The sequence below is a fragment of the Ostrea edulis genome, chromosome 3 (genome assembly GCF_947568905.1).
Source record: "Ostrea edulis chromosome 3, xbOstEdul1.1, whole genome shotgun sequence".
Lineage (NCBI taxonomy): Eukaryota > Metazoa > Mollusca > Bivalvia > Ostreida > Ostreidae > Ostrea > Ostrea edulis.
In genome coordinates, this window is record NC_079166.1 from 96071278 (window position 1) to 96097162 (window position 25885).

The window sequence follows — 25885 nt, forward strand, 5'->3', positions numbered from 1 at the left end:
TTTATACAAATTATATTCCTCGTGTGAACAAGGCATTAGGTAAATGTTTGTATAAAAGTTAGAAAGTGTTATCCAAGAATTCAAGCCTTATATTATGTACTTGTACCAAAACGGCGTTTTAAATATCTGACACTGTTCTTAGCATCTATACTGACTTTGTACATAGGTGGAAATTATATGTTGGGGCGTTTTTCCTTGGGGGAATATTTATCCCGGGCCCGTTTTTCCGAAGTCTATGCGTGGGGTGGGGGGGGGGGGTCTATCCTACAACCCCTGTTCTTAGTATCCGAATACCTGGCGTGATCTAGGCAAGTCAAACCCCGTGCTTTCCATGACGACTGAATTATCGCCATGTTGTCACTTGCTGCGTGGTCACTGAGAATAGAAATGGGAAACAGTTATATACTTTATCTAGTAATTGCGGTCAGGGTGGGGGTGCAACTTCATGATTGATTGATTGTATCTTGTTTAACGCCCCTTTTGATAATTTATCACTCATGTGGAGAAGTCACCAAGACCAGAGAAGGGCTTCAAATTTAGGCCTTTGCTCTGAGCTTACCGCCAATGAGCAGTGAGGGTTCTTTAGCGTGCCACACCTACTGTGACACGGGACATCCGTTCTTAATGTCATATCCGAGGACCCGTGACATTCACACCTGATGTGGAGCCTTTGGCGATGGAACTGTCACTACCTGTTTTAACGACTTAAGTTTGTCGCAGACTCGAAGCCGGGATTCGAACAAAGTTTCTGAAACCTCCAGAATTTTAAAATTTTTATAGGGCTTGAAATATGTCCTAGATGCAGAAGTCATCTTTAATATTGTCTGTCAATATTTAACCAGGTGAAATTAATAAAATGATGCAAATTTTAAGAGGTTCAGAGAAAACATGTAAGTTCTCCCGATATAAAGGTAATTCAATAAATCAAAAGATTTTGTCGTTGAAATTTTCGAGAGTGTAGGAAATTATTGCTTCTTTTATCGTTTACATTATTTCTAAACGAGAGACCAAAAGTTACATCAAATTAAAAAAAAAATTAGGAGGAAGGGTGGGGGTAAAGTACATCGACCACGTGAATATCAGCCTCGCCGGGTCGTCTTGATATAGAACTTTATATTTACAACTATACGAATACTTTGTAATATAAATTCAAATCTTTTAAGGAACGAAAAAATGCCAATGCAGAAGCTGAGGGTGGGTGGCTGTAATCTATGTTGTTAGAGCATCGCGCTAAAAATCATACGGCCTCTCACCTCTGTCGGTGCGGGTTCGAATCCCGCTCGCGCCGGTAAGTGAGAAAGTTTCCCAGTTTACTTGCGGAAGGTCGGTGGTCTCTTCCCAGGTGCATTGTATCTGGGTTCTCTCTTCCACCAATAAAAACTGGGCGCCACCAGATAACTGAAAAAATGTTGAGTGTGGTGCAAAGACATTGATTCAATCAATCAATCAATATGGTGTGAAAAGCTCAAAATGAATACGCATAAGTTAACTCAATAGTCCACCACGGGTTCAATGAAAACACGTGAGATTTCTACTCGATGTATACGATATGGAGACGATAATGCTATCTTTAAATGTCAAACACCCATCTTATATACACATTGCATTATCATCGATTTTCTGAAGGCCCAAACTACCTGGGGTTATTTTAAATTTAATCTACCTGAGATCTGTCTGCACTAAAGCGACCCGGCGCTGATTGAAATAACAGAACTATTTGCATAGGTAGCCTATAATACTACTAAAATTTAACACACAAGACATATTCAACTGATTTATTGCAAAAACTTTTGTTTATCACTTTTGATTTTTTTCCCCTTTTGAAATCGTATTTAATTTTGTTCAAAAAGAATTTTCTTTACCAAGTCGAGCGTAAAAAACCGCATCAAAATCGGTGCAGAAATAACAGTTATCGATCTAAAAAGTGACTATTTAAATTTAAATTTAAACTGCAATATCACAGCTCGAGCATTGGGGTGGACCTCATATGAATGTATGTATATATACATACATGCATATATATATATATATATATATATATATATATATATATATATCATATGATATATCCCTTGTCATTTGCAAATCAATTAAGGGGGGGGGGGGTGAAATTTCGTATGTGAATATTGCGAGAAAAGTTTGTTCAAATCAACCTTACAGCCGAAGCGCAAAAAATGTGGCGGGATCTACAATATTTTGACAATTCAATAAGTATGTGGAGTGGGAAGATTATGTGCTGCTATTTTGAAATGATAATTTTAGCTGAGCACTACATAATTTACAGTAGCGGATCTAATGGGTGGGGTTTATTTGAATGCAGGCGCGTAAAGCTCTACGTTTACGTCAAAACGCCCGGGCGTACACATCAAAAAAAAAAAAAAAAAAAAAAACGTATTAAGTCTGATTCTGGCCACGGTATGTCACAGATTTTGATGAAACTTTGTGTGTAACAATATTATGATACAAACATAGGTGGAAAATAAGTGTGTGCAGTATCTGCGGTACATTAGTCTCCCCCGGACCCCCTATCAGGGCCCTGCCCTGGACGCCACTGGAATGTTATCAACCAAATATTATCAGCATTTGCTCTTTTGCGGTCTTCGATTCATCTCCCTTTTTGAAGGAATTTTCTGGATCCGCCACTGATTTGTTATCAAGAAATACAACTCATTCCCACTAAAAATCTACAAGAGTTGTCGTTCTTTAAGAAGCAGAAGACACTTGCTGTGAAAACGGAAATGCATGCCGAATTCTGAAGAAAAACTTGTTTTTAGGGATCTTTAAAGGTACTTAGCAAAACTGACTGTCGGGTACAGTGCTATTAGGTAATATACTGAATATATTGTCTGGTTATTTATCTATATGTTATGTGAGCACTGAGTTGCATAAAAGAAATGTCGGATTGTCAACCTAGGCCAAACGTGTATGTAAATTGTAACATTGAATTTGTGTACACCAGTGGCGGATCTAGGATGAAAGGGGTTCGACCTTAATGTGTACTTTTTCTACACAAGACCAAATGGATGAAATGAGAAAAAATTCTTTCTTTTTAAAAAATTATTCAACCAAATGTGGTGGGTGGGGAGGGGGGGGGGTCTTTTAACCCCCTGTGGATCTGCCACTGGTTTATGTCACAGCTGTCTCTGGGGACAAGGATGAGGTATTAGAAGAGGTTCAAAGAACCACAGGGTGCAATATGACATTTGATATAAAGGTTCAAGTTGTTTAATAGTGTGGCCTGTTTAGGAGTAAGGACTACTTAGGACTTTAGAAAACCACAGGACCCTTGTTAAAAATGTAGAAAAATCACTGTTTTTATTATTTAAGTTAAATTAATATCCATACATCCTCATGAAGTGTACATTCAAGTTTGTTCACACAATGACTACTGAGGTCAGGGTGAGGTCACAAGAGGAAAAGGTGTTTTCTTCCAAGATAAATTTTCTTTTTAGGAACCACAAATTTAAATTCATTTTACAAATAAATCTATATGCAAGCATCATCTTGTACTTTTTAAAATTTGTACACAACGACTCTTGTGTTCAAGATGAAGTCACTAAAGAGGAATACACATGTTACGGGGTTGCAAACCGGTTCTAATGACCACACAGACCATCCGTGACAGGTTATGAGTTTATTGTAGAAATAAATCTATTTCTGACATGTAAATAGCAGCTCTGAAACATAATAAACAATTATAAGCATACACAATCACACACCACATAAAATATACAAATACTAGGGAAATAATTTCAATACAATGAACACAAAATTATTCGTCCATTATTTTGTGTAAAGTTTAAGAAAAATTATAAAATAACATTTAAATCTCAAAATGAGGCTCTTTACCCATAATGCATTTAAATATAATAAATCTTATCATTTATGACATTTATGCAAACTAAATGGTAAAGTACACATCGAACACACACAAAAGAAATTATATGACAAATACAAGTTAGACATCACAGAAATACATACAAAACAATGATCTTACCAGATATATGGTACCAGAGCCAAAATATCAAAAATAGGAAGATAACTGATTTTCAAGGAACCTGTATAAAATATTAATTCTATTTTACTCCTTTGTTAAATATGAAATAAAGTACATAATTTCATTTCTTTCATTCATTAACACATTCACACCAATTAATATGTTAAGATTCATTTTCTTACCTCAAGTCAGAAAAAAGATGTCAAAAGATATGCAAAGAAAACCACCCTTCAACACTCTGCTAGTGAATACAACTGACTATCTAAAAATCCAACAGAACTCACAAAACCCATGACATATAACCTTTGACACTAAGCTTAGCCAACCAAAATGAATTAAATAGACCATGAACAACAACTGCATGCATGGTTTAATCATAAGGAAAGCCATTAAGGTCATAATTACATTACTACATATCTAAATAGAGAAATATGGAAGACCATTATATAATCCAATAAAAGTTTATGTTTTGCAACTTACATATTTTATTTACACTAAAAATAAAATAAATTATTGATATTAATTCACCCTACTACACACAGAACTGAGATTTTTGTTTTAAAAGAGATGAGGCATCCTCATTCACTTTAGATTACAGTTATTTCGTGGTAAGATGACCCCTGCGGGATTAGAATGGAGTCACAAAAGAGTTGTAATGATTACCTATGAATAAAGTAGACATTTTTAATGAAAATTTTTTAAAGGGCCAAATCATGATGAATTCTATTTTTTTTTAATTATTTGTACTAGCATATCTCCATGTCTTGTAGATCTATTCATAGTTAACATCGCAACCCCTGAGTCCAGGTAGGGGAAGATACACTATATCCACCTGTGTCACAGTGTAATAATTAAAAGAATATTAATATCAAAGAATACTTCAAAAACTTATGATTTGGATCTGAACGCTGCTCAGGATGTCCACTTTTTTGTCTCGGGCTTGTCATCCTGTCTACTTTGTGTCTCGTACGTTTTGTTTTTGTACTAAGATATTTGTTTATGTCTTTTATTTAATTTGTATTGTCTATTTTATCTAGGATGTTGTCCACTAAGCTAATGATGGGGATCGTAGCACTACCCTGCACACAGACATGGAATGGATCTGCCTAGTCCATTATCAGAAGAGTGACCGGGACTGTTCGTCCCACCAGAGAAGTGTCTCGAGAAGCATTACAAGGTACAGAGTTACATTATTTTAAATTAGTTTTACTTCCTGGTCACTTGGCCGGCTTTCAACTTATTTTTTGAATAATCATTTGAAAACTTTTATCGCCCCTTGGGCCCAATGAATATGAAAACAGCTGGCTCAATTTTCATGATTCATGAATATATTAAAACACTTTTATTAAAAACAAGTTCTTAGATTTCAAACATTCATTGTTAAACTTACTAACACATAGTATATATATTGTAAAATAACCATGTTAATTGCTAGCAAATAATTAAAAAAAAGAAAAAAATACGTACACTGTATTTATAATCTCTTGAAGAAATAAATCAAGTTTTTTTTTTGTTTAATACATGATTTATTGATAATATTTGAAAATGAGTTTGAGCTTGGTTTTTTATTTTTGTCACATAAAACTAACACAATATAGTCGACGTTATCTTCGTTTTCTTATTGTCATCTAGTAAGTGACCATGTATTCAGCAAAGATTATTCTTTGTCACCATTTTAATTATTTCATGCTTTGAGGTGACACTTTTAAGGAAGGAGTACACTTGCAGTTTGTGTTGCTGGCTGCAAGAACGACTCGCCTATCCCCGAGTACATAATGTATACAGGGGGTACCTGTACCACTCACTCTAAACAGGGATTTCATGTAGGGACTTATTTCTCCCGAGTGTCTTGACATTCACCAGCTGGCAACATATGTGTCTCGATCAGTTCAGCCTCATTTACATTCTCAATTTTGGCAATAAATTATCATTAAAATTTTTAGGTACTGAATGGGCAGAAGAATTTTTTTAGCTGACTATCCCATCATTGCCTGCTGTTGGAGACTGAACACTTTATTGAAAATTGCTGGGGTGTAGCAATCAGTGGGTGTCCTCATTTGCCCTGAGAAGAGTCAGAGAAGTATTCATTTTTACTGTAAAAAGTTTAGTTCATGTAAAGAGCATGAAGGAAGATTTTACAGTTATCTCCCTTAGACTATGTAAATTATAATAAACACTTGCTAATGATGTTATTTTACATATTAAATGTTGTTTGAATGTTGTCAATTTGGTTTGTAGTCAAATATGAGTTATAGCTGCCTGTATTGTACCAGTTTACATACAATTACCTACAGAATTAACAGTAGATTACATGTACCTGACATGAGTTATAGCTGCCTGTATTGTACCATGCAGTTTACAGACAGTTACCTACAGAATTAACAGTAGATTACATGTACCTGACATGAGTTATAACTGTCTGTATTGTACCAGTTTACATACAGTTACCTACAGAATTAACAGTAGATTACATGTACCTGACATGAGTTATAACTGTCTGTATTGTACCAGTTTACATACAGTTACCTACAGAATTAACAGAAGATTACATGTACCTGATATGAGTTATAGCTGTCTGTATTGTACCAGTTTACAGACAGTTACCTACAGAATTAACAGTAGATTACATGTACCTGACATGTCAGTTATAGCTGCCTGTATTGTACCAGTTTACAGACAGTTACCTACAGAATTAACATTAGATTACATGTACCTGACATGAGTTATAGCTGTCTGTATTGTACCAGTTTACATACAGTTACCTACAGAATTAACAGAAGATTACATGTACCTGACATGAGTTATAGCTGTCTGTATTGTACCAGTTTACAGACAGTTACCTACAGAATTAACTGTAGATTACATGTACCTGACATGAGTTATAGCTGTCTGTATTGTACCAGTTTAAATACAGTTACCTACTGAATTAACAGAAGATTACATGTACCTGACATGAGTTATAGCTGTGTGTATTGTACCAGTTTACATACAGTTACCTACAGAATTAACAGTAGATTACATGTACCTGACATGAGTTATAGCTGTGTGTATTGTACCAGTTTACATACAGTTACCTACAGAATTAACAGAAGATTACATGTACTTGACATGAGTTATAGCTGTGTGTATTGTACCAGTTTACATACAGTTACCTACATAATTAACAGAAGATTACATGTACCTGACATGAGTTATAGCTGTCTGTATTGTACCAGTTTAAATACAGTTACCTACAGAATGAACAGAAGATTACATGTACCTGACATGAGTTATAGCTGTGTGTATTGTACCAGTTTACAGACAGTTACCTATAGAATTAACAGTAGATAACATGTACCTGACTCTCCAGGAATGCATTTTTACCTGAGTGATTATTTCTGTTGGTCTGCATACATCATTGTGTTACGTCTGTCGTGCATTACCAATTGAGCATGTTATATACCTGTCTTTAAATGGGACGTATTATGGTACAGCAATGTCTGTATGTCTGTCTGTAGATGGGATGTATTATGGTACAGCAATGTCTGTATGTCTCTCTGTAGATGGGACGTATTATGGTACAGCAATGTCTGTCTGTAGATGGGACGTATTATGGTACAACAATGTCTGTATGTCTGTCTGTAGATGGGATGTATTATGGTACAGTTGCCAGCAATGTCTGTGTGTCTGTCTGTAGATGGGATGTATTATGGTACAGCAATGTATGTAGGTCTGTCTGTAGATGGATGTATTATGGTACAGCAATGTCTGTATGTCTGTCTGTAGATGGGACGTATTATGGTACAGCAATGTCTGTATGTCTGTCTGCAGATGGGATGTATTATGGTACAGCAATGTCTGTATGTCTGTCTGCAGATGGGATGTATTATGGTACAGTAATGTCTGTATGTCTGTCTGTAGATGGGATGTATTATGGTACAGCAATGTCTGTATGTCTGTCTGCAGATGGGATGTATTATGGTACAGCAATGTCTGTATGTCTGTCTGTAGATGGGACGTATTATGGTACAGCAATGTCTGTATGTCTCTCTCTAGATGGGACGTATTATGGTACAGCAATGTTTTTATGTCCGTCTGTAGATGGGACGTTTTATGGTACAGTAATGTCTGTATGTCTGTCTGTAGATGGGATGTTTTATGGTACAGCAATGTCTGTATGTCTGTCTGTAGATGGGACGTATTATGATACAGCAATGTTTTTATGTCCGTCTGTAGATGGGATGTATTATGGTACAGTGATGCTTGTATGTCTGTCTGTAGATGGATGTATTATGGTATATCACTGTAGGTAGGACGTATTATGGTATATCAATGTCTGTACGTCTGTCTGTAGATGAGAGGTATTATGGTACATCAATATCTGTAAGTCCTTTTGTAGGTGGGACGTATTATGGTACAGCAATGCATGTATGTCTGTCTTAGGATGGGATGCATAGTCCACCATCTGAATGCTTTGTCATGATGTATGAAATGCCCTCTAATTTCAGGAATTTTAGGGTCCTCGGGGGCTGAATTAAGGTTCCATTCCCATGCTAAAAAAGCAGGTATTTTCCCATTTTGTACTGTGAAATTCCCAAGCAATGAAAACAAATTAAAGCAGGGTAGCCTAATTGTTCATAAATCTTCACTGGCCCATAGATTACAAATTTTGCCTAACAATTGTTATATAAACCTAATATTTTGGCCTCTGCTTATTTGAATGAGGTACGTAAGCTCTGACCAAATTGAAAGTCAGAAAGAGTCCAGTTCTACCTTAAAACTGGAAAAGCCGAGGTTGTTCAAATGAAGACCTTAAAAAAACCAGAATTTAAAATGTAAAATCCATTGCCCCTCTGTCAGGGTCAGGCTCCAAAACAGGGTCAGTATAAGAAAATTATTATTGCCTTTGTATCCTTATTGTTACATATAACCAATGCTCAGGTGACCGATAACGTCAGTGAGTTTCCTGTTTAGAAAATAACAAGCTGGCTTCTTTTGACAAAATTCATGAGGATTGTAATTTCCTCAAACTTTCATTTACTAGTATTTGTCTGATTTCTGGCCATTCCAGCACTCATTGTAACTTTGGTTTTTCAGCTCCCTGGTCCTCATGAGATGGTGACACCCTGCAGTAGGAGCAGTTCCTATCGGTATCTCTTAAAAGCAGACAGAGGTTTTCTTAGCATCTGATCCATTTCTGGAGACAAAATTTTGTATGGAGCTGGTAAATTTTTGTTATCTGTTTAGCTCACCTGAGTCAAAGGCTCAAGTGAGCTTTTCTGATCAAAATTTGTCCATTGTCTGTCGTCAGTTGCCTCAGCGGCGGCGTCGTCGTAAACTTTTCACATTTTCATCTTATCAAGAACCACTGGGCCAATTATAACCCAACTTGACCAAAAGTATCCATGGGTAAAGGGCATTCAAGTTTGTTCAAATAAAGGGCCATGCCCCATTCAAAGGGGAGATCATCTCAAAAAATTAGGGAAAATCTTTACAAATCTTCTTGGGTTAGGGTTACCCTAACCCTAACCCTAACCCTGGGCCAGAGGAACTGAAATTTTCTTAAAAGCTTCCTGACATAGTGCAGATTCAAGTTTGTTCAAATCATGCCCCCCTGGGGAAGGTGGGGGCCACAATAGGAAAGGCCCAGGCCCTTCAAATGAAGACCTTAAACACCCAGTATTTAAAATGTAAAATCCATTGCCCCTCTGTCAGGGTCAGGCTCCAAAACAGGGTCAATATAGGAACATTATTATTGCCTGTGTATCCTTACTGTTACATATAACCAATGCTCAGGTGACCGATAAGGCCAACGAGTCTCTTGTTTAGAAAATAACAAGCTGGCTTGTTTTGAAAAAAAATAATGAGAATTTTAATTTGCTCAAACTTTCATTTACTAGTACCTGTGTGATTTCTGGTCTTTCCAGCACTCATTGTCACTTTGGTTTTTCAGCTCCCTGGTCCTCATGAGATGGTGACACCCTGCAGTAGGAGCAGTTCCTACTGGTATCTCTTGAAAGCAGAGAGAGGTTTTCTTAGCATCTGATCGATTTCTGGAGACAAACTTTTGTATGGAGCTGGTAAAATTTCTATCTTTTTTTTAGCTTGTTTGAGCGATAAGCTCAAGTGGGCTTTTCTGATAACCCCTTGTCTGTTGTACATCTGTCTGTCCATCTGTCTGTAAACTTATTTTCAACTTCTCTACAATCACATAAATCAATTTCAATCAAACTTAATACCGTTAAAGGATTAAAAATCGTTTAAATGAAGGACCTTCAAAGATTAGATAATCAACAAATGAAAACAGATAGCATTGGATCATTTAAGAATCATCTCCATAACTACTGAGCTAGAAATGACGAAACCTCTATAAGTCATGTGAAACCTTCCTGACATATTGTAAATTGTTTGAAGTTTGACTTCAGGGGATAGGATTGGGGTCATCGGTGCCTGGGAAGGACAAACGCAACAGGCCAGTGACCCCATATATGGTAAAACGGTGGGGACATTCTGAAATTTATTGGGCTGAAATAATGTACATTGGGGCCATTTTTTTCTTGCAGAAATTTGTCCATTGTCTGTCATCTTTGTCGTAGGGGTCATCATAATCTTTTCACATGTCCATCTTCTCCAGAACCAGTGGGCCAATTTCAACCAAGCTTGACACAAAGCATCCTTGGGTAAAGGGAATTCAAGTTTGTTCAAATGAAGGGCCATGCCCATCTCCAAGGGGAGATAATAGCAAAATAGTGAAACTACATTAACATCTTTAAAAAATCTTCTTCAGAACAACGGGGCCAATTTCAACCAAACCTGACACAAAGGGATTTAAGTTTGTTCAAATGAATGATTGTGCCCCTTTCCAAGGGGGTTAATAGCGAAATAGTGGAAATACATTGATGACTTTTGAAAATCTCCTCCAGAAACAATCCGCCAATTTCAGCCAATCATGACACAAAGTATCTTTGAGTAAAGGGGATTCAAGTTTTTTCAAATGAAGGGTCATGCCCCCTTCAAAGGGAAGATAATCACAAAAATGCAAAAACAGGGTGGGGTTGTTTAAAAAAGATCTTGTCAGGAACCACTGGGGCAGAAGAGCTGAAATTTAAATGAATGCTTCCTGACATAGTACAAATTTAAGTTTGTTAAAACCATGGTCCCCGGGGGTCGGATGGGGCCACAATAGGGGATCAAACTTTTACATTCAAATGTATAGGTAAAATCTTTGAAAATCTTCTCAAGAACCACTGTGCCAGAAAAAAATACAAATTTACATGAAAGCTTCCTGACATAGTACAAATTGAGGTTTGTTAAAACCATCATCCCCAGGGATTCATTAATGCCACAATACGGGATCAAACTTTTACATTCAAATGTATAGGTAAAATCTTTGGAAATCTCAAGAACCACTGTGCCAGGAAAATACAAACTTACATGAACACTACCTGACATAGTGCAGATTCAAGTTTATTAAAATTATGGTGCCCGAGTGTAGGATAGGGCCATGATAGGGGATCAAAGTTTAAAGAGAAACATACATGTATACAGAAAATCTTTTAGAAAGTGTCTTCTGAAAAATCACTGTGCCAAAAATTTACATTTACCAGAAAGCTTCCTGACATAGTGCAAATTCAAGTAAACTCAGGTGACCTATTGCAATTGGTTTTCGTCCGCCATGCAATAACAATTGAACATTTTTAACTTCTTAATAACTACCAGTCCAATTATTTCAAATTTGGTATGAAGCATCAATGGGACAAGGAGGACATAAATTGTAAATTGCAGGACTCCAGTACCCCTGGGGCCCTAGGGGTAGGGCAAAAACTGCCCAAAATTGACCAATTTTCCAAAATCTTCTCAAGAACCACACACATGTAAGAAAAACTAAATGCATAGTGATGTAGAGCAGGAAGGCCGCTACCAAAATTGTAAATTTCATGATCCCTGGGGTAGGGGTTATGACCCCAGGGCGGGGCAAATCTTATTATATAGTATTTATCTGTAAAACACATAAATTACATCTTCTTTATTGCTATTGATACTAAATTGAAAGTAAATAGATATTTAGAAAGAAGAGGTAGTCCTTTACCAAAATTGTAAATTTGATTATTCCAGGCATAGGGGTTTTGGTATCAGGGTGAGGCCAAAATGATCAGTTATTAAGTGTGTGAACAATAGGCATTTTTAACTTCTTGATAACCATCATTCCAATTCTTTTCAAATTTGGTATGAAACATCTTTGGAACAAGGGGGACATAAATTGTAAATTTCAGGATTCCTGTACACCTGGGGACTTAGTGGCCAAACTTGGTATATAGTATGCATGTGTAAGTTTGCCAATACTGTATCAAATCTAAATGCATACTTAGGAATAGCAGAAAAGGATGTACAAAAAATGGTGAATTTCACAACCCAGGGTTATGACTTTAAGATGAGTCCAAATTAGTCATATCTTTTGATGTTTTAATGTTAATACACCTGTTATTTAAAGTCTTTCATCAGTGTATGCACTTTTGGGGGCAATGACGTTTTAAGAACACATCTTGTTTTATAATGTTGCTGGACATTAGAATTAAGCTCAGATATTTAGAACAGGAATTTTTTTTCTAGATTTCATAGCCCATGGAAGTAGTGATACTTTTTCACTAGTATTCAGGTGACCGATAAGGCCTGTGGGCCTCTTGTTTAAATCATGCCCCCAGGAGAAGGGTGGATTGATTGATTGTATATTGTTTAACGTCCCTCTCAAGAATATTTCACTTATATGGAGACGTCCGGAGAAGGGTGGAGTCACAATAAGGGATCAAAGTTTTATATACAAATCTAAAGGGAAAATCTTTAAAAATCTACTTCTCAAGAACCATTGGGCCAAAAAAGTTTACAGTTACATGAAAGCTTCCTGACATAGTGCAGATTAAAGTTTATAAGATTCATGGACCCTGGAGGTAGGATGGGGCCACAATAGGGATCAAAGTTTTACATGTCAACATATGGGGAAATCCTTATATCCTTAGGATAGGAGAACTATTTTCTGAACTTTACGTTGAGACATGATGGGTTGGAGAACTATTTTCTGAACTTTACGTTGACACATGATGGGTTGGAGAACTATTTTCTGAACTTTACGTTGAGACATGATGGGTTGGAGAACTATTTTCTGAACTTTACGTTGAGACATGATGGGTTGGAGAACTATTTTCTGAGCTTTACGTTGAGACATGATGGGGTGGAGAACTATTTTCTGAGCTTTACGTTGGGTGGTGAGGGGGTGAGAACTGATTTCTGAAATTTACGTTGGGAGGTGAGGGGAAATCAATGGAAACTAACTATATGCTAATTTGTATTATCCTGGATAAATAAAGGTTATTATTTTACCCCCCGCAAACGAAGTTTGGGGGGTATACTGGAATCACTTTGTCCGTCCGTTTGTCCGTAGCCGCAATTTGTCCGAAGTTTATTTCTAATACCGCTGGACATATTCCATTCAAACTTTATGCACATCTTCTATATATTATGTAGTTGTGCATCTCCTATTTTCATTGAAATATTTTAACAGTTATAGAACTTACGCACATTTTCTTTTCATTTTGGGGGTTGCGCACTTTGTCCAGAGTTTAATTCTAATACCGTTGAACAGATTTGATGCAAACTTTATTCTCATCTTATATATATAATATAGTTGTGCATCTTCTATTTTCATTGAAATATTTTAACAGTTATGAAAGTTACGGACATTTTCGGGTTTGGCATCCACATACTGTATCTGCAATCTTGTGACTTCTCGGTAAAACATAAAGTGCCTTATGTGTGTTGAATACTTATTTGTCAGATAGTATTTATAATCTCAACTATCCCTGGCAATGGGATTCATAGTAAACTGCCTTTATTGCAGCTACTTGGAGTTGTTATACCAGTGGAAAAGATTGCAATAATACCAATACTTGAGCTAATGTCATTTATTTACTGACAAAATCAATGACAAAGTAAAGTTGACATAATGATCTTTAACAAAGTGAATATATACTAAAGACTAGAAGAGTTGACCAGGGATTTGCAATCATACAGCCTAAAATGTGCCAAATAGTATTCATTGTTAATATTAAGCATATTTTTAATATTTCATGTACTGCTCTACTGTAGAATATACACTTCTGCATTCACATTGATTGCCCTTTAGATAATGTGAAAATATCCAATGTGCTTGCATTAAATATTTCCCATCATCTTATATGCCCCACGGGGGGTATTAGTCCAATTAGGACAGTTCTAGTTATTATTATAATCATTATTATTAGGGGGTGGAGAACTCTTTTCTGAAATTTACATTGGGTTGTGGTGTGGTGGAGAGCTTTTTCTGAACATTATGTTGGAAGGTGAGGGGTGGAGAACTATTATTTGAACTTTACGTTGGGAGATGAGGGGTGGAGAACTATTTTCTGAACTTGACGTCGAGACGTGGTGGGTTGGAGAAATGTTTTCAGAACTTTGTGTAGTGAATTGAGAATTATTTTCTGAACTTTACGTTGAGACAAGAGGGGATGGAGAACTATTTTCTGAACTTTACGTTGGGGGGTGAGGGGGTGAGAAACTTTTCATTGATGTCGTATAGGACTTAATGTATACAGAGATTAGATGTTGTGTTATGAGTGTTTTTAAATTGACGTTTCTTTTCAATTTGGTACATTAAGAATAATTACATGGATTTTTTGTAGACATTCGTGTTCTAATATCATAATATAATGGTGGGAAGAAATCATTTTTGTTACCTAGTACTTAATGTTGAAATCAATTTTACAGGGTAGCAGTTACTTAAGATGTCCGGCTGATTGACGAGGATAGTTCCCTAAGACTCTGACAATCTGTAGGACTTGGATAGCTCTATTGCGATAGAAAATGTCAGGTTTGTTAATGCAATTATGTAAAATGTTTTATGCCTCATTCAGACAATGGCTGGGACATTTAAGAAGTAAACATCACTTTTGAGCTGCTCGTGGTCAGTATGAACGGATTTGGATTTGAGGCAAATTCTGCGAATCGCTTAAGCGGATTCAAAGAGAATTTGCCTCATATCCAAATCTGTTCATATTGACCATGAACAGCTCAAAGGTGATGTTCATTTTTTATATTTATATTCATTTACTAAAACACTGTTTGTTTACATTGCCTCTATCTTGTTGCATCAAACGAAATCCTAGCCTCTGTCACAATAGTTATTGTGACGTACGTCAACACAGACATGACGTCACATTTCATCTCGCCCTTCCTTTTAGCTTTTATCAACATTACAAGGTGCACTGTATTTTGGAGGTAGGAGACCGCAAGATTGGGATGATAATCCACGTAAGTTTACAATCTTAATCCAAAGGTGTGACTTGCGAGATCTTTGTAACATATGTTCTAACTTTTTCAAACCATTCCGCTCTCTCGGTCGCGTGCTTTAAGCTAGCTCATAATCCGTTCATAGTTAATGTGAACGGATTGTGTTGTGCGCTGAAATTGGTTGGTTCATAGAGGAAAATGTGATTTGTAATATGAATATATAGTGATAACCCTTTTTAGCTCACATGAGCTGAAAGCTAAAGTGAGCTATTCTGATCACATTTTGTCAGCATCAGTCTTTTCGTCTCTTCATAAACTTTTAACATTTTCGACTTCTTCTCAAGCACCACAGGGCTAAAATCTAACCCTCACCTGATTCTCTTCCGTTTTTTAGTGGAATTCCTCTCTTTACATTTGTACAATCCGTTAATATATTTGTATTCTGCTTTTTAAAAATAGATATACATGACTATTTTTGTCCGGTGAATCTATTTTAGATCCTTTCATACTATCTTTCATCATTGGACATAACATGCAATTCCATTGGTTCTTGGAAGCTAGTAGTGTATGTTAAACCAATCGTTGGTAGTTTAACTGAGAATGTTGGTCGCGGTAAAAATCCGTAATGGATGCCAAAATTCTACTACCTGGGTTGGAGAATATTTGACAAATTTGACCTATCTCTTACAATTCAAAAGTGATGAGCAGCAAGGTTCAAGCTTCACTTGAAGTTTTGAAATATATAATAAGTCAAACTTCAAGGTCAAGATTGCAAATTCAAAGACATCTGACAATGGTGTAAAATGAAAGGTTCTATCAGAAGGAATCTATATACTAAATTTAAAGGCCGTACTTTAAATAGTTCAGGAGATACTGTCTAAGTTTGGATTTCTTTTAAAAAAAATTAAAACGCTAAGGTTTAGCAAACAAGGTTGAAATCTCTGGTAATATCAGGAAGGTCTTTTTACATGAATGCCGATATATGAAATATGAGAGCCATATGACTTAAAATTCAAAAGTTAGTGGCAATGTTAAAGTAGGGGGGCAGATATACAGGACAGGACAATATGCCTACCCCTCCCCAGTTATAGTCGCAGGGGTATAAAACACTTGAATCCACACACCTGCTACACTAGAAAATGATTTGTTTAAGTGAATTACCTTCACTATCTAAACGTGTTTGCATATTAACATGACTAATCATGACCCTGCTGTTTTTGAGATGAATTTCAAAAACATTTACCTATACATCCCCTTAAAAACGTGTGTCTATTATTGTGGTTCACCCCCACCCACCCCCCCACACCCCCCTCCCCCCCCCCCCCACCTTTCCTCGAGGACCACATTGGGTCAAATGCGGTCTGACGTGTTTCATACTGATTGTTAAGCCGTTCTTGGCACACTGATTTTGACTGCGGATAACTCCGTTTACCTGATCAGGATATAGGGCTCATGGCAGGTGTGACCGGTCAACAGGGGATGCTTACTCCTCCTAGGCACCTGATCCCATCCCTGGTGTGTCCAGGGGTCCCTGTTTGCCCAACTATCTATTTTGCATTGCTTATAGGAGTTATGAAATTGATCACTGTTCGTTATCTTGGCCTTTCATTGTGAACAAACTTGAATCTGCACTACCTGGGGATGCTTGCATATTGATATGATTAATTATGACCTCGTTCTTGTGAAAAAGATTTTTCCTTTATATCTACATGTAAAACTTTGCCCCCCTGATGAGGTCCTACCCAAACCCAAGGAGGTCATGGATTTAACAAACTTGTATCTATACTATGCAAGGTGAATCTCATTTTTTCTGGCCCAATGGTTCTTGAGAGGATTTTTAAATGACCCACCCTATTTTTGCCTTTTCTTGATTATTTTCTGTTTGACCCTTCATTTGAACTAACGGTACAGCCATGGTGGTCTAGATATTAGAGCGCACGCCCTGCATGTGGAAGGCCAGGGTTCAAATCCTGGCCACGACAGACCTAAGTCGTTAAAACAGGTAGTGACAGTTCCATCGTCAGACGCTCGGCATCAGATGTGAATGTCACGGGTCCTCGGAGATGACCTTAACAAGAGGCCCATGGGCCACATCGCTCACCTGAGTCACCTTGGCCCATATCTGAAGACTTTCCATATATATTTGCATGTAAAACCTTGGTCCCTATTATGGCCCAAACTACCCTTTGCAAACTTGAATCTACACTATGCAAGGTGAAGATAACGAACAGTGATCAATCTCATAATTCCTACAAGCAATACAAAATAGATAGTTGGGCAAACACGGACCCCTGGACACACCAGAGGTGGGATCAGGTGCCTAGGAGGAGTAAGCATCCCCTGTTGACCGGTCACACCCGCCGTGAGCCCCATATCCTGATCAGGTAAACGGAGTTATCCGCAGTCAAAATCAGTGTGCCAAGAACGGCTTAACAATCGGTATGAAACACGTCAGACAGCATTTGACCCAATGCGAGGTTGTATTGACGAACTAGATCGTTATAACGACCATAGAATTTGCGAAATGCTGACTTCAATCGAGACTGTTGAAATCCCTGTACCATCAACTTGTTTGTCAGTAGCTTACCTCGATTTAAAAACTGACTATACCCAGAATAAGCTTTTGCATATCGAATCAGTTGAGATATATAAACACCATATGCAGGTGATAATGGAATATTGCTACATAAATGTGGGAAGTTGACGATGGAGAAGCTGAAATCATCCCGTTTGTCATACAGTTGAGTTGTTAGTTTGCCGTTAATGTCTACTTTCAATAAAATATCTAAGTATGAAGCAGAAGTGGACGACTCTGTGGTGTCCTTTATTTCGAGCTCACAGGGATATATCAAATCGACATATGAATGAAAGCTATCATTGTTAATAGACAAAACGTCATCGATATATCTAAAAGTCGAACTGAAGGTCACAGCGAGAGATTTTTTCTTCTCACGTAGAAGTTTTTGAATAAATTCTGCTTCATATGAATATAAAAACAGGTCAGCTAACAAAGAAGCACAATTCGTGCCCATGGGAATTCCAACAGACTGTTGGAAGACCTGATCACCAAAGACCACGAAGATATTGTCAATGAGGAACTCTAGCATATTTTTTATTTCAACTTCAGAGTACTTGTGCGTGGAATCAGAGTGGTGTTTAACAAAGTAAGTTTTTGAATGACTGATCACTAGATATGAATATTTCCGTTTTCCGTTTTCGTTGAAGAAGCAACTATGTCAGAAAGCTTTCATGTAAATGTCAACTTCTTTGGCCCAATGGTTCTTTTAAAGCTTTTTTCTATATTTGTATGTAAAACTTTGACCCCCCCCCCCCACTTGTGGCCCCATCCTACCCCCAGAGCCCATGATTTGAAGAAACTTGAATCTGCACTATGTCAGAAAGTTTTCATGTAAAAATCAGCTTTTCTGGCTCAGTGGTTCTTGAGAAGAAGATTTTTCCTATATATTTGTATGTAAAACTTTGATCCCCTATTGTGGCCCCATCCAACCCCCGGAGCCCATGATTTGAACAAACTTGAATCTGCATTATGTCAGGAAGCTTTCATGTAAATCTCAGCTTTTCTGGCTTAGTGGTTCTTGAGAAGAAGATTTTTAAAGTTTTTCCCTATATATTTGTGTGTAAAACTTTGATCTCCCCTGGGGCCCCATCTTATCCCCGGGGGCCATGATTTGAACAAACTTGAATCTGCAGTATGTCAGAAAGTTTTCATGTAAAAATCAGCTTTTCTGGCTTAGTGGTTCTTGAGAAGATTTTTAAAGTTTTTCCCTATATATTTGTGTGTAAAACTTTGATCCCCCCCCCCTTGGGGCCCCATCTTATCCCCGGGGGCCATGATTTGAACAAACTTGAATCTGCACTATGTCAGAAAGTTTTCATGTAAAAATCAGCTTTTCTGGCCTAGTGGTTCTTGAGAAGAAGATTTTTAAAGATTTTTCCTATATATTTGTATGTAAAACTTTGATCCCCTATTGTGGCCCCATCCAACCCCAGGGGCCCATGATTTGAACAAACTTGAATCTGCATTATGTCAGAAAGCTTTCATGTAAATCTCAGCTTTTCTGGCTTAGTGGTTCTTGAGAAGAAGATTTTTAAAGTTTTTCCCTATATATTTGTGTGTAAAACTTTGATCCCCCCTTGGGGCCCCATCCTATCCCCGGGGACCATGATTTGAACAAACTTGAATCTGCACTATGTCAGGAAGTTTTCATGTAAAAATCAGCTTTTCTGACTCAGTGGTTCTTGAGAAGAAGATTTTTAAAGATTTTCCCTATATATTTGTATGTAAAACTTTGATCCCCTATTGTGGCCCCATCCAACCCCCGGGGCCCATGATTTGAACAAACTTGAATCTGCATTATGTCAGGAAGCTTTCATGTAAATCTCAGCTTTTCTGGCTTAGTGGTTCTTGAGAAGAAGATTTTTAAAGTTTTTCCCTATATATTTGTGTGTAAAACTTTGATCCCCCCTTGTGGCCCCATCCAACCCCCGGGGCCCATGATTTGAACAAACTTGAATCTGCATTATGTCAGGAAGCTTTCATGTAAATCTCAGCTTTTCTGGCTTAGTGGTTCTTGAGAAGAAGATTTTTAAAGTTTTTCCCTATATATTTGTGTGTAAAACTTTGATCCCCCCTTGTGGCCCCATCCTACCACCGGGGGCCATGATTTGAACAAACTTGAATCTGTAATATGTCAGGAAGCTTTCAGCTCTTCTGGCCCAGTGGTTCTTGAGAAGAAGATTTTTAAATGACCCAACCCTATTTTTGCATTTTTGTGATTATCTCCCCTTTGAAAGGGACATGGCCCTTCATTTGAACAAACTTGAAAGCCCTTCACCCAAGGATGCTTTTGGCCAAGTTAGGTTGAAATTGGCCCACTGGTTCTGGAGAAGAAGTCGAAAATGTGAAAAGTTTACAGACAGACGGACGCCGGACAAAATGTAATCAGAATAGCTCATTTGAACCTTCGGTTCAGGTGAGCTAAAAATGGATGTACCATGTCACAGTACATTGTAGGTGTGGCATGCTAAAAAACCCTCACTGCTCAATGGCCGTAAATGACGAGTATAGGTCTAAATTTAAATGTTAAACAAAATACAATCAATAATTTGAACAAACATGAATTCCCTTTACCTAAGGATGAATGGTAGCAATTTTGATTGGAATTGGCCAAGTGGTTGTGGAGAAGAAGATGATAATGTAAAAAGTCAATAACAGATAAATTTCAATTGGAAAAGTTCACTTTGTATTGTGGATATTGGCCTGGATAGTTCAGTGGTTAGAGCACCTGACATATGTAATACAGGGGTCTCGGGTTTGATTCCCGGTTCAGCCATATCTTCTTTTCCTTCCCATTACATTGACATATGACAGACTATCCTTGACAATTCAGTTTGATATGATTACACTTTGTTTATTTTGTAGGACGGTGGAGATTTAGATAAGTGGTGTGATGTTATTGATGGTCAACAGAAGACTGTGACCTTGAATCTGAAGATCTGTGATGAAGACTGGACGTTTGGGGTCACTCTCTGTTACAGTACTACAAATCTAAGGAAGTACTCAGTAATAATGTAAGACTGAACTCTGTATCATGTTTATCTAATATATACATTGTAAAATCAAACACATATTGAATTCATTCACAAACAAAATATTGTTCTGTTAAACTCACAAACACAAGTACATGTTACACATCACAAACACAGGACTGTAATGTACACAGGGCTGTAATTAACAGGGGGCTGTAATTAACATGGGGCTGTAATTAACACGCGGATGTAATTAACAAGTAGAAGGAATTAACACAGTTCTGTAAATTACAGTATATTGAGATGTGTAATTAACACTGTGTTGGTAGATGTAATTAACACTGTGTTGGTAGATGTAATTAACACTGTAGAACTGTGTAATTAACACTGTGATTATAGATATTGGATTTTCTTCACTTTAGCAGTGTCACACTCAGCCACAAAGAGGTTGTCTCTGATGTCCACACATAAACCGTATGGACGATCTAAATGACAGTGAATGTAACGGAGGAACTGTCCGTCCTGATCTAGGATGTGGATACGGTTATTGTAGCAGTCTGCTGTCAGGATGTGACTCTGGCTGTCTGTAGTGATGCCGCGTGGAGTAAATGATTGCTTGGTATTAGAGGGATGACCAGTGTATCTAAATCGGAGTTTTCCTGACTGATTGACCACCACTACTGCTCTAGCTATACAGTCAGCCACACAGATATCCAGGTTCTTGTTCTCACTGAGGTATTTAGTGTTAAGAATAATATCACCAGAAGAATAGAGAGGACGACCCTGATCATCAAACTGAATGCTTTGTTTCTCTGTGGAGCCGGAGTAACGCACGACTTTGGATTGTTTGTCATCATCACTGGTCATGGTAACCAGGAGGTCGTTACCCGCGGTACAGCAGACATTGAGAGGTCTCCACCCCTGTAGTCTGATCACGGTCTGTATCTGTTTATTCTTAACTAAGTTTATAGTGTTACTAGCAGTATAAACAAGATCTCCGTCCCGTGTCACTGCTATGTCCCCTGGTAGTCTCCCTGACTTGGTTTGTATTGATGTCAGTAGTTCACTCTGGAGGTTGAGGAGCTTCATGGTGTTGTTTATCCAGCATGTCCAGACTTGATCTTCACTCAGACAGCTAACACTGTATAGATGTTTATACCCAGTGTCTATGGTGGCGGTGACGCGCGGCTCATCAAGCAGTGGTTTGACTGGAGGAGACGATACAGCTTCTGCTGACTTCATTGCGACGCCATGTTCTGTGTTAATGGATAATGGCGGCAGAGAACCGAACATTTCATTGAGCTGATCTTTGTTTATTTTCTGAGGAGAGAAACTCGGTACTGTGACTCGGACTTTCGGCGGTAATGTTCTAAACTCGGAATTCCTAGATTTGTAAGTAGAGGTTAAGTAGACGTCATTTGATTTTAGCATTGATTTCAAGTTGGACATGATCTGTTTGAGTTCCGCCATTTTCTGTGTGATTTCTTCTGTATTTTTATTTAGCGCGTCCAGATGTTTAGTTTTCATCTCCGTAATGGCGGATTTCCGCTGGTTGACAATGGCGGTGATCTCCCGGTGTAGGATTTCTCCTTGTTCATCGGCATCTGTCGTCAGTTTCTCGTATTTCGTTTCTATTTCGGCTTTCTCGGTTTCGACATTAGACGACATTTCTTCATACCGGGGATAAATTCTCGTCTCCAATTCCTCTAGATCTTTTTGTAAGCTTTCTGTTTTAGCGCTGAGTTTTTCCAGAATATCTGACATTTCGTGACCTTTGTGTTTTCCAAATAAGGCGCAGGTAGAACAGACAGGAACGCCACATTTTTCACAGTAAATTTCACAATATTTATCGACGTGGTCTGGACATTTGTGGTAGTTAGTAGACTTTCTGTGTAAAAACGGCACGACATTGTGTCTTTTAGAGGAATCTGAGACATGCTTTCCTGCACAGTTAACACAGAGATTTATATTACAGAGTTCACAGTGACTCTGTAGGGGGACAGTTTCACAGAGGTCACACAGTAGGACTTCCTGAGCACTGCGCCGGGGATGCATTTCTGATGGCGGGATCACACGAGAAGTGTACTGTTGATAAAATAAAAACAGAATTTTATTTAAAGATTTTGACAGATTAAAACAATTAACGAAATAGAATTATAGTATGATATAAAACACAGCGGTCATTACTATAGTAATAATTTAGTCTCACCTTAAAATCCAATATGGCCTCCCTGTTCTTTCGACCTTCCGTCTAGTCCTGAGCAATAAATACCTGTGCGGCGTGTCAGCCTGTATAATCGCTTGAGTAAATATGGTGGGCGGTAAATCTAGTACTGCCGAATCCCGACTCCCGATGGTCCCGGATTGCAATTTTTTATAGATAATATTAAAACCGACGAACAGAATTACTTCATACTTCTCGGGAACAATCTTTATGTCTAAATTGATTCATACAATTAAAAAAACCCAATAATAATAAGTATAAATTCTTAAACTTGAAGTGTCGCCTACACAAAAGCGGTAAATCTACTAGATTTACCGCCCACCAGTAAATATATAGTTTTAAAGTTTGGCTTGACCTAGTTTATATCGTGTAATTTTGCTAATATTTACATCACAGGTAAAGATTTCCTTCCATTAAAAAAATTGGAATCGGAAAACAATGTATAGATATGACCTCATTGATTATATCCCTTTTTATATTGAATTCGGCTTTTTGTTAAAATATAATAATATCTATAGTTAAAAAAAAAAAATTAGCGAAATTCGATCAGTGGACGGGGAGGGGGGGGGGGGGTGTTCATGCAGCAGACCTCCGTTTTTTGGTACTAAATACATATTTGTGTTTTGATATACATGTACTTTACATTTTCTGTTTCTGTTGTAGAATGAGTTGAGTGGAATAATGAACCTCCAGATGTCTATGTACACGTGTATGAATAAACTGTTGTACTCGCGCATGCGAGCTTATCCTATATTATGTGTTCGAGTTTTATTTCCTTAATATTTTAGGATTTGTTGAATTAGTGCAGGGACGGATCCAGGAAGTTTTGAAAGTGGGGGGTCTAGGCGCCCCAGCATATAATTTCCCCCAATGTACAGTCAGTATACCGGTAGAGTTTCACCCTGGGCGGAAAAACTGCCCTGGTATAGAATTTCCCCCCTCCGGATTTCGTTTGTTATAGTTTAATGAAATAGATATGCGCTCATCAATATTACGATATTCATAAAACAAAGGAATATGTTTTTGAGATGTTGAATTTGGGTTTACTCGCTGAAAACTTTGAAATGCATATTGTAAATACAATATGCTTCCCAAAAGACTTTAACGATGATCAATATCATTAGGATTTTTCGTAAAAGGTCGACTAATAGATATACAATTAAAATATCTGAAAAGTAAAATATGTGAACTGCACAAATAAAAGTAATTTGTTCTCGTTTATTTAAATTCAAAAAACATTAACATGCCAAGAAATTCTTAGCAAAATCTCCGGTGTAGAAAAACCGATATAAATCAGTGACCGCAATTAAGAGATAAGCGACGGCTACTATTAATCAACATGTAATATGATCCTATTGAAGCCAACGAATTCAAGACCGGACGGGATTTCTTGGCATGCTTCTCCCCAACTTCACTATTTCAAATGTTAGATACTAGTCCGTGGCGGATAAAATTTTCAAACTTAACGTAAATCGTGGTATCTTGTTTAAAAAAAATGTACAAAACAACGTAAGAAGCAATAATTTCTTCCACTCTCGGAGAAATACATGTAAATGACAAAATTTATTGATTTCTTGAATTACTTTATTGGGAGAACTTAATTTTTTCCAAAAACCCTTAAAAATTTGCGTCATTTTATTAATTTCACCTCATAAAAAATGATAAAAAATAGTACAAAAGACTAAATAGGAGATATATTTCAAGACCTATAAAATCTGTAAAATCCAGGAGCTTGGCCCCCACCAGGGCTTCGTCCTCAGACCCCCTGCCTCATAAAGTGGCACCCCTCGTAACCGCAATTCATGGATCCGCCCCTGCTAGTAAATAACGATAAAGACTTGAGATATCTGAATAAATTTTGATATACCATTACACGATTTGAATAATTTCCTTTTTTAAAACACACAAGATCCTGCTCAAAATAAAAAAATAAGAAGAATTTCTGGGTCTAGGTAAGCAAGGGAATTCTAGTAATAGAAATGGAAACGGATACATAGCTTAAATGTAAGAAGGGGGGAAAAGCGCACTGTCATTTAGGGGGAAATTCTATACTGGAACGGTTTTTCCTCGGGGGGGGGGGGGGGGGGGGGGGGGAAATTGGGCCCAGGTTAATTCTTCCTAGGGGGGAATTCTATACCAGGCCCATCATTCCGGGGGAATATCTATCCCGTGCCCGTTTTTCCGGAGGGAAAGTCTATGCTACAACACCGACACTATAGTGAATTACAACAGGGATTATGAAAAAGGACTTTCTTCCAGTGATTTATTATACTTCGTTTCGGGGGGGGGGGGGGGGGGGGTATAGGAATCACTGTCTGTCTGTCTGTGCAGATTCGTGTCCGGGCCATAACTTCTTTGTTCTTTGACTTAGGCATACCATATTTGGCACACGGGTAGATCAACATGAAACGATATGTCAAGTACCTTTATGACCTCTATATGACCTTTACCTCAAGGTCAAAATTAAAGGATTTTTACAATGGATTCGTGTCCGGGCCATGACTTATTTTTTCTTTGACATAGGCATATCATATTTGACACATGAGTGTATCACCATGAGACGATGTGTCGAGTACCTTCATGACCTCTATATGACCTTGAACTTTGACCTCAAGGGCAAAATTTATTATAGGGTTTTGACATGGTCATACCATAAGACATGGGTGTATCATCATGATACTATGTGTCGTGTACATTCATGACCTCTTTATGACCTTGACCTTTGATCTTAAGGTCAGAATTATAGGTTTATGCCATGGCTTTGTGTTCAGACTATATCTTCCATTTTCTTCTACAAAGGCATACCATATTTTTAC

General features: G+C 37.6%; 1 protein-coding gene and 2 long non-coding RNA genes across 6 annotated transcripts; 2 read left to right on the forward strand and 1 right to left on the reverse strand.

Annotated features, from left to right (window-relative positions):
- Positions 1–2070: 2070 nt before the first annotated feature.
- LOC130053057 (uncharacterized) lies at positions 2071–20868 on the forward strand. Of its 4 annotated transcripts, XR_008801511.1 has the most exons (8): positions 2071–2786; positions 5035–5174; positions 5941–6077; positions 8485–8541; positions 9074–9200; positions 9930–10056; positions 14774–14876; positions 20739–20868. It is a non-coding gene; the product is annotated as an uncharacterized LOC130053057 (long non-coding RNA). The 4 variants fall into 4 exon arrangements; XR_008801509.1 differs by having other exon boundaries at positions 8485–9200; XR_008801510.1 differs by lacking the exon at positions 8485–8541.
- A 30-nt stretch (positions 20869–20898) lies between these two features.
- LOC125673956 (E3 ubiquitin-protein ligase Midline-1-like) lies at positions 20899–23296 on the reverse strand. The gene is made up of 2 exons (XM_056159584.1): positions 23055–23296; positions 20899–22930 (listed from the first exon to the last, which is right to left on the reverse strand). The coding sequence occupies exon 2, from the start codon at positions 22898–22900 to the stop codon at positions 21239–21241; it is 1662 nt and encodes a 553-aa protein (XP_056015559.1). The 5' UTR covers positions 22901–22930; positions 23055–23296; the 3' UTR covers positions 20899–21238.
- LOC130053059 (uncharacterized) lies at positions 22100–23822 on the forward strand. The gene is made up of 2 exons (XR_008801516.1): positions 22100–22237; positions 23733–23822. It is a non-coding gene; the product is annotated as an uncharacterized LOC130053059 (long non-coding RNA).
- Positions 23823–25885: the final 2063 nt, after the last annotated feature.